At 39.1% G+C, this 10,033-nt stretch overlaps 1 protein-coding gene across 1 annotated transcript; it reads right to left on the bottom strand.

The window, feature by feature from the left end:
- Positions 1–501: 501 nt before the first annotated feature.
- Positions 502–9,662, bottom strand: ccdc3b (coiled-coil domain containing 3b). The gene is made up of 3 exons (XM_063909974.1): positions 8,974–9,662; positions 5,450–5,624; positions 502–2,089 (listed from the first exon to the last, which is right to left on the bottom strand). The coding sequence occupies exons 1-3, from the start codon at positions 9,327–9,329 to the stop codon at positions 1,793–1,795; spliced, it is 828 nt and encodes a 275-aa protein (XP_063766044.1). The 5' UTR covers positions 9,330–9,662; the 3' UTR covers positions 502–1,792.
- Between the last annotated feature and the right edge of the window lie 371 nt (positions 9,663–10,033).

Raw genomic sequence — 10,033 nt, 5'->3', positions numbered from 1 at the left:
ACCGGACGTAAAACTGGATAAAAGTTTGAGTAGAGAAGGTCAAAATAGGGCCGATTCATCTTTACGATGTATGTTTCCTCTAAAACTTGCACCAGATCTCTGAAAAGGATTGATTTATTAGCACTGAATCACAGAAACCATATTGAACATGTCATACAGCATCAGACTGGAATACCTGGAAAGCAGGATCGAGGTTAAAAACCTTTACTACTTTGTTTTGGTGTTTTGCTCGACGCATTTATTCAGCTGAAAATATCAAATAATGTTACACTGTTGTTGCACCGTGACCAGACAAACTGTTTCAAATTGTTTCATGAAACTGTAGCTGACTTGGCAGATCTGGAAATGTCATGAAGCAAAACAAACAGGCATAAAGACACAAGTTTAATTCATAATGAAAGGTTTGTATATTAAGAGGCTCTAATTTGTGGATGTATTACACTGTGATGTTATGAAGCCAACCTCAACTGCAAAAATAAAAAATAAAAACCAACCACAGAGGAAGTTTTATAAAATGTCATTTATTTAGTGAAGAAACTGCAATAACTGTTGGACAAATGAGGATGCTATTGGCAGCGCAAACCATATGTCTGCTATTTAGAGAAAGCAAAAGTTATAATAAAAGTAACTACTAAAGTTGAATAATATAAGAAACATTTTCATTTCTGACGCAGAAAAAGCCAGGCTCACTGGCTGATCTAAATGAGTGCTCAGCACCCTGTTTTCAAATACAAAAATGACACTTTCCTTAAGCATGATGTGTATGAACACACTTGAATAAAAGAAGAACTTGTGGAAAAGGCACTTTTGGAAAGAATTCACACAATTGTAAAAAGCATACACTCTGGGATAGTTTGGGTATGAATAGATACAAGTAAATGAAAAGCAGGTAGAAAATAATGATGTGACGTAATGTTTGGTAGTGCAGCTTTTTAAACTTTGGCACATCTGCTACTCTGTAACTCATATAAACACTCATAGCATATGAAATCATCGTAGCATAATGAAAAAGACCCGGCATGTTTATATCACCTTGTTCTGGTCAAAAGAGCTGATGAGAACAAGATGATATATAAAGAGCTTGAGTTGGAGCATTTTGATGATGCTATTTCTGAAGTATGATACTAATTCTAACATGTACGCAATGCATAGTGTGTCCAGCACAGAAACAAACAAGATATCAAATGTATCAATGCTTTGAAATTGTCCACTTAAAGTGCAGCTGCCAGCTGAGAGCTCTGTCCAATGTTTGGAAAGTAATTGTGCTGCCACTGAATTGAACTAATAAAAAAGCCATAAAAGGCAAAAGTTGCGGGGTTAACATAGAATTAAGTAATTCAGAAAACATGGTGAAATTGGAAAAAAAGGGGGGAAAAGAATTAAGAGTTGAGGAGAATTACATGAAGAACTCTTTACTCCTGTGAAGCCATTTTAATCCTTTATCCTTAATCTAAATCCTTAAAACAGGTCAAGTGAAAGCCCTGTTCTTCCAACACACACACACACACACACACACACACACACACACACACACACACACACACACACACACACACACACACACACACACACACACACACACACACACACACACACACACACACACACACACACACACACACACTTAGACATGGATATTCTCTTCTCTTTGTAGGTGACATTCTCAATGGCAGAGGTCACTTCATCAGGAAATAGACTGGAGTAAAAACATTTGGTTTGTTCCTTTTGACTGCGCATATTAATGATGTTAAAGATATACAGAAGGTAATGAAGTGCTCTGTCTTTTTCCATGTCAATTGTACTGTTTTTTAGTGGAGAGGACCTTTTTTAGTGGCTGGTCCCTCTGGTCCCTTGCAGTGTCCTGATCTGGGTGAGTTTGGGACGTCTTTGACCCGTAGAGCTGTTTGAGGCTGAGGGTCTGCTGCTCCTTGGTTGTTCCCCGCTGGGCTTGGCGTAGCAGACGTTTCATGGTCTTCACCTTTTCCCTCAGGTGGTCGTTCGCTTTCTCCAAGGAGCGCACCTTCTGGGAGAGAGCCCAGGCCTTCTCCTCCTCCTCAAACAGAGCTTTCTGCACCGCAGAGCACAACAGCTGTGAAAGGAAGGGAAAATGTTCTTTGTTATACATTTTTTAAAACAAATACATGTGAACAAAAAAAGCGTTCGGATCATTTGATGAAGTGCACTGCAGGCAAAGGTATGTTTAAAAGTTCATGGTGAAGTACCGTGCCACAAGCTTTCAACAGGTTAGTCCCAGCGGGCTTTTGCTGCTGAAAATCACCTTAGAGTTTGAAGTATTTGCAGTATTTTACTGTTTTCAGGCAAGGTTTTATGTAGGAAAAGAAGCCAGTAAAGTTGGGTTTCTATTTCTTTTTTTTATACTTTCTGTTAACAAAATAGATTGAGTTCTTACCAAAAAGCTCGGTCTAAAGGTACATTTAGCAAAAGCCTTCTGCAAGACTGACGCAGGCATACCGCATGAGAGCTGCACGCCGCCTAACTGACGTGCCATCAGACGCGATTGCTGCAAGAATCCTGGTGACTGTCGCACAAACTTCATATTGCCAGTGTGCTATGAGTATGACTTAAATTAGGCTGTCGAGGTCTTCAGAGATGTGCATTTTTTTAAAGGATTTGACCTTATCTTTTGCAAGACTTCAAGAGGATTTTTGCTCTTCCTTTTGAATTGAATCATATACAGAGTCTGTGGATCATCTTAAATAGTAGTACCAGATTTAGTATGTTTTGCTAAGGTTTATCACGTAGCACCTAACAGACCTGCTGTTTTTTGATGCTGGATTTCATTTGGATAAGTCATATGAGAAAATACATCTGGCATTCTCCTTGGACTGACAAGAGCTTTCAGCATTTTTTACCGTTAGTGTGTGAGACGGTCAAATAAAGTGACCTTTTTTTGAGTGCTTGTTGCGTAAAATGAAAGAAAGGGAGGGGGGGGGCGGGGAGTCAAGATATTCAATAAGTATGTTTATTTAAGTGATAAGTCATGGTAATATATAGAGTTCAAGAGTTTGCATACTGTACACTCTTTTTGTAAGGGTGAATTTATAAAAGCCGTTGACAGCACATTGTTGCTTTAGGAAGGGACCAAGATAACTCTGAGTGAGAAAGGTTGCTCAGTCTGTTTCAGAGAGACACCACTGCGAGATTAAACCCAACATGTCTGCAGTCTCGACATCCGATCCAAAGGCCGGAACCTTTTCTTATAGGTGGAAAAATGAGTTCAAGCGGCCTCTTTCTGCATGCTTCTCTGCCTGAGTGTGGATTTCCTCCACAGATCCTAGTACTTCCACATGGGGCCAGCGTGAAACACTGATGTATATTCCCCCTGCATAAGATAACAATCACCGAGGGTTTTGAGGAAATGTTAAAAATGTGTGGCTGGCTGCCGGCCCACATCACTGGTTAGAACATTACTTGTTTTAATATTAGCTATGGATTTTTCCCATGTGCTCCCACTGATGTCCCATAAGTGATTTAAAGAGGTATGAAACTTTCTAATGTAAATTATGAAGTTCACGAGCAGAACAATCAAGTTATGTAAAGCAGGAGATGTGCCACCCCAAGTGTGATTATCACTCAAACACAAAACATCTTTATTTGGTCCCTATGTCTACGTAGGGTTATTTCAGGCTAAGTTACTAGACAAATACTTAGGTAATTGCCCTTGAGAAAGTCTGGAGCCGAGACATAGATATACCATTAAACCTGACTCTGGGTGGAAGACTTGTGATAAGCTTTAGTGTTTTCAACATGACATTCACAGCAACAGACAAGAAAGGCACAGGTGTAATATTCCCTGTTTAATAAAGGGGTAAAAGTAAACCATGAGACATGATTGACATCTAAGAAAATACAATAAATGTTCATGCTCTATGTTAACTGACTCTTTATGAGCAGCAATCTGATGTGCCTTTGTTTCCAGCCATCAAGTCAGGACAGTGGAGTCAGACAGCCTGCTAAAGCTTATATTTCTGCCAACGTGTTTGGACCACAAAACTGTGGGAAAATGCTTAAAATAATGTTTTTGTTGCTGATACTCTTCGATAAGAATTTGAATACATGCCATGTGATTTACTTTGGTTGACTGGATTATGGGATGCGTAAGAAATGATCCGTTCTAATGTGATTTTAGGTTGGTTGCCTAAACAATGGTTGCACAGTACCATAAAAAACAAAGTCTGTTTTTATCTGGCTAGGAGGAAATCTAATCATGAGAATAATGTAAGACAGCAGCATTGATATCTAAATGTTGCTCTGTAATTATAATCACAGGCCTGACCCAAAAAGTTGCTATGAATGGAAATAAAAACCATGTTTTCATTCTCTTAATCCATGAAAGATTTTTGCTTTTATGAACAAAGTAAGCAAATGATTGGAAACAGACAGAAGAAGACTGACCTAAATTAGGGGGATAAGGCAAAAGGGTTTAGATTCATTAAAGGGGATAAAGCAGTGGCAATTGACTGGAAACCATTTATATACTGGCACATGAACTCTGGGATGAGATGCAGGAAACTTACAGAGTCAAGGAGCACCAGGTGTTAATGTTGCCAATAGTGTTTATGTAAAATGAGCTTTCACCAATTATACATCGGAGCTGAAGTTTATTGATTCAGGTCATTTTTTCATCAGCATTGAAAAGAGCAGTGACCTTTAGATACTTTAGCACTGCAATCAATATGCATTGTCCTGCCTAATCCTCCAGAAAGTGTTTTGTGAAGGATTTACTTTTACGATGTATCCACTTTCCCTGGTTTTTCTTAAGTTAGTAATTTTCTAACTTTCCACAAATTCTTTTCAGTATCCCTCAGAGGATGGACATAAAAAATACTGTTTACATAAAAAGATAGAGAGCTGATTTTTCCAGTCCAAAGAAAGTGATCCAAGTAATCCTCGTATTTATTAAAAAAGTATTATTTATCATATATTTTGGCTATACTTGTGTTCTGTCCAACGAACCTTCACAATTTCTATTTAATTCCACCTAACTCGATTGTTGAACATTCATTTAAAACAGCATTTGGTTTTTGATTCTGTGTGACTGAGAAAATGATCCATTAAATAACAAAATGCCAACGAGCTGGCAAAAACAATGTTGTTTAAAGTAGTTTTCCTTTCGACAAAGTAAGTTTTTGCTGCGCCAAAACCTCAGGAAATGTGTGTTTGGTTTCTCTTGCATTAATAACATATTTTGCTTGCCAGCTTTTTCACAGTATTCCTTTGAGAACAACAGGATGTAATATTGAACCCTTTTATTTGTTTACCACAGTACTTTGGGCTATTGTGGCAATCTGTTCCTTTTTACCAAACCATTTTTCTATCAAAAAACGAATCCAAACATATGTCCTTATTACTGAATCAGTTTGAAAAGATCCTTCAAAACAGACAAACAGCACCAGGAAGCTGTTTGTGTCCTGAATGGGCTACATACCCGGCTGTCCTCCTGGGCCTCCCACTCCGGGGTGAAGCTGTGGACCTGAGTACCGGACGTGCAGTTGGAGAACTGGAAAAGGCTGGCAAACATGCGATGGTTCTCTGCCGTGTCGGGGAATATGGGATCCTGGAAGTTTACTCCATGAGGGATGATGTTGTAGTTTTCATCCATCCTGCAAGACAGACAAGGAAGAGATTGTATTGGTTGTGAACAAAGGCCTAAATTAACTAAAGTAAAAAATTGTGCATGTGTAAAACAGTAGGGCTGCACCTAACTATCATTTTATTATGAATTAATCAATTCATTAATTATTTTGTCTTGTCCGAAAATACTCTGGAAAATGTACGTCCCAGTTTCTCAGAGTCAAAGGTGATGTCTTTAAATGTCTTGCATTGTCAGTCCAAATCCTAAAAAAATCTGTTTACTATGATAAAAATCAGAGAAAAGCAGAAAATCTTCAGCATTTTCTGCAATGTTTGCATTAAAAACTACTAACCAGAGTAGTAGGAAGGCAATTTATCTTATTGTCAATTGATAAATCAATAGGTTGACCAATGGCTGCAGCTCTAAAATAAAGTTTATGTGAACCTGTACCTGTCTTCAGCCGTCCTGTAATAACTTGATCACTCAATTGAAAAAGGTTTAAATGTCAAACAGATAGATTTTTACACATTAATCCTTGTAAGGTTGCATAATAACCTCTATGGAACATTGGTAGCAGACCTATTTTTTATGCATATTCAATGTAGATTGAGTCAAGCCAGCAAACTACAAGCCAACTGGATTTACTGTGCATGTTTCATATCTTCTCCTAGGATGTGAAGTGTGTGAGGGAGGAAGCCTTGGAGCAGCATGTATTCAAACATCTGGATTCCATCTTGCATCCCTCGAGGGACCTCAAAAGATGGTTGTCCCCATCAGAGACCATGTGTGTATGTGTGTGTGAGTGTTCGTGCATCTGTGTGTGTTGATGGAGCTCAAAGAAAGCTGATGTTTTGCTTCAACAGAAAAGGTCAACGGTCGGGTGTAAACACAGTGACCAGGAGGTCAGAAGGACTTGTGTTGATTCTACGATGATGGATACCTTACTAAACAGTCACATAAAACTCTTTTTTACTATGTATTGATAACTTTTTCTACATTTTTGGTACATAGGCAGCCAATGCACAACTCAAAGCATTACAAGAACTTGATTGTGAGTGTGTTTTTTTTTGAAAGGGAAATATAGGCATAGGTTTTTTTTGTAAAGCAAATTTATGGCTCAAGCAGAACAGTCAGCCTGTTTCATTTAAAGGTCCTGAGGGAGATCCTGAGTTGCATTTTTCTTCCTGCTAGGCTCAGATTTGTCCTGTCTTTGGAGCTTATCCTCATGATTGATTGAAAAGACTATTTTTGTCTGAGATAAGTGTTGTTGGGGCTTTTGTAACAGGAAATAGACATCCACTGGAGACTGCGATGTGAACTTTTCAGTTTTAGCTGCAACATACCGAGTCTGGGACTCAGTGTTTTGGAGCTGCCACAACAACACTCCTTTGAAACTCAACACTGATGTGTTTTAGGTTTACAGTTTGAGGTGGAGTTTCACTTGAGCCAGAATGCCACAGAACTGGACATGAGAAAACAATTTGTCAGGCCATATCTAATTTCTTTCAGTTTTAATGAAAGTTGACATGGTGATACATTGATGTTTAAAACCACAAGCTAAATTAAAATTTCAAGTAATAGTTCTGGCATTTTGGGAAACACTTATTTTGTTTGTTGATGAAACTTAAATGAGAACATTGGTAGGCGTACCACTACTTCAAATGTATAAATATAAAGCTAAAACAAAGAGATAGTTATCTTAGCGTAAAGACTGGAAACAGAGGGAAACAGCTAGCCTCCTCCTCCCAGTTTTAATAAAACTATCTACCATCACCTTTAAAGTTACCTGATTAGCTTGGTACATCTCATGTTTTTTTAATCCTGAAGAATAAAAAAAAGAGTTGGAGACCATCTGGGCTATGATTTCTTTTCCCATAGGGCGACATGACTGGTGGGCTAAAAATCAACTCAAAACGAAGAAATATGCAGGAGCAATTTTCAGGAGTTGCTCCTTCCATTCCCTGCTAAACACTGGTAAAAGATCTGCTTATGTTTACTGGAGCAATCATTGTGTCTTAATCATCATCTGGTCCACACTTAAACACAAGTGCTTCAGGAAGTTTCCGATGGTGGTCGCCGGGCTGATTAAGGGGATAACGTCCGGATGTTTTCAGCAACACAACAGGGGACAGCAAAGTCATCCCTGGAGGGGTAATTAACCAGAACCAGTGAAATCATCTAAAGAATCTTACAGCCGTCATTAGACACAACAATACACAATCACACAATGTGTGTGATTCAGTGAATATAATGTGCAACATATGCCATAATGAATACTATTGTGGTTGGCCCTGCTGCTGCAGACCCTCATTCGGCACAGCTGAACATTAAACTTCAGGAATGCTTTTCAGTGCACCCCTCTGAATATGTAACTCTTCATCTGTTTGAGAGAAAAAGCTGAAATATCGGTGAAGGCCTGTCAGCACACGTTTTTTCCTTCATCCAGCGGCAAACCAGTGTGTTTGAGCAGAACAAAAGGTGGTCCTATACCATCAAGCTTTTTGGGAAATGTCTGGCTCTGTAATTACACTGGCTGGAATGCAATAGACGTTTCCTGAGTAACAGTGTTGTTTCTGTCAAACACAGACATTTAAGTATTAACCTGCCACACACTTCTTTGAAATTTGAGAGTCTGAGCATTTGGCAGGCTATTAGATATATTAATAACCTAAAAACTGCTTTTGACTGCAAAATGTCTCAATATTGGCCAATGATTGATTGAATCCTCCTTGGGTCCTTTCGCTTCCTTCTGTGAGATCTTGAACAGGTCTGAGGAGTTCCTGGTTCTCATTGGACAGGAGGATGGGCCAGGAGGATGTGAGGTCAAATTTATGGATGATGAACATTGGACACATTGTTTGGCTCCACTTACTGTATTGTCAAGTGTGCAGAGGGACTGATGGTGGATTATTTGTATATGAAATCATCATCTAGTTTTGCCAGGGACAACTCAACATCTAATGCAAAAGATTACGTACCAAATTGCTAGGCAGTTCCCTTTCCCAGTTGGTTACTATCAAATCATTAACCTTGTGCAATTCAAGGATGCATTCCAATAAATGGAGGCAGTCATTTCATACCGCAGAGGGAAAAAACTGTAGTTAAAAAATGTATAAAGCTAATGGAGATTTTTTCAGCAACATTTTGTAAGCATTGTCTTTACTCTCAAACAGAAAATATGGTATAGTAAAGTAATACACATGGAAAAGAGAGTGCAAGTCCATGCCATGTCATCTCATCATATTTATATATTGAAACTTAACCCTTATGGGTGAAGTACATTAATAACAGGGTTTACATAAATGGGATTACACTTAGTGTGTATCAGTTGGAAATTAATGTTGAAGAAAAGTTTTGGGAATATTTAATGTGCTCACCTTAGAAAGAAGTAGTAGTTGTTGTTTTTAGTGACACTGTAGGAGAAGCAGGTGAAATAGCCCAGGCCAGTGACATTGAACCTGGAGCCAGCAGGGACCTCAAGCATGCTGCCCCACGCCTGGTCGCACAGCAGCTCAATCTCGGCGGAGAAAAGATGCTCGTTGTCGGATGGCAGGTAGTTATCATACACATTGTAAAACTCTTTGTGCAGTTCCAACACCTTGGCAAACACTATGATCTGTGCCATCTCCGCACGGCACGCTTCTGTCTGAGGTCTCCATTCACGGGGCAGCTGACATCCCAATCTCCCATCAGCAGCCACTGCTGCCACCATAATCGCCAAAATAATCCACATGATCCCACAGGAATAAAACGGCTGTGTCAGGCACACCGATGAAAACGATGCTGCAGATGAATGAAATCAAGAAAAAACGGCAGTGCTTCTACTCCATGTAGATACCTCCAGTAAACATGACTCAACTAATATTTACAGTGAATCAATACAAACAAAGGTTTTACACAACAAAATAGTCCAGGGCAGTTGGTAACTTCTCTGCTTTGTGCTGCCCCTCTCCCTCCTCCAGCCACAATACCTGCGATCAGAGGATCAGCCCATTCAGCATCCACTGTAGAAAATGTGCCTCTGACCTTTGAAATGACACCAGCAGGAGCTAATAAAGCGTATGCATTCACACCTGCGGGAGGAATTTCCAGATGTTCTGAAAATGTACAAAATCCTCAAGTTGCAATGTTGTGAGTTTATGCATTTACTGCAACAAAGAACAATCTTTAAGTCTCTATAGAAAACAACGACTAACAAAGACTCACTTCAGTACAAGTCAGTGGCGCCCTCTAGCGACAAAATGACACTTTGGTGGAGTACAATTTAATTTACAGCTTTTATACCGTTTTAATCAAATGGATGTTACTACTGCAACTCAGTGACTCCAATGCTGCTGATGGAATGGAAAAATCAAAAAAGTAACTTAGTCTACAGCTCATTTGATGGGAATACAATCAGGATTGTCTGTATTTTACATTTTGGCATGTAATTACATT

Source organism: Eleginops maclovinus, chromosome 20 (genome assembly GCF_036324505.1).
Source record: "Eleginops maclovinus isolate JMC-PN-2008 ecotype Puerto Natales chromosome 20, JC_Emac_rtc_rv5, whole genome shotgun sequence".
In the NCBI taxonomy this organism is placed as follows: Eukaryota; Metazoa; Chordata; class Actinopteri; order Perciformes; family Eleginopidae; genus Eleginops; species Eleginops maclovinus.
This window is presented reverse-complemented; position numbering and strand designations above follow the sequence as displayed.

Bases quoted from the DNA above. Each gene is read 5' to 3' on its own strand.
- ccdc3b (XM_063909974.1), bottom strand. From the start codon at position 9,329: ATGTGGATTATTTTGGCGATTATGGTGGCAGCAGTGGCTGCTGATGGG. The intron at 5,625-8,973 runs GTGAGCACATTA...TCTGTCTTGCAG, and splicing joins AACTACTACTTCTTTCTAAG to GATGGATGAAAACTACAACA. The intron at 2,090-5,449 runs GTATGTAGCCCA...TTCCTTTCACAG, and splicing joins AGGCCCAGGAGGACAGCCGG to CTGTTGTGCTCTGCGGTGCA.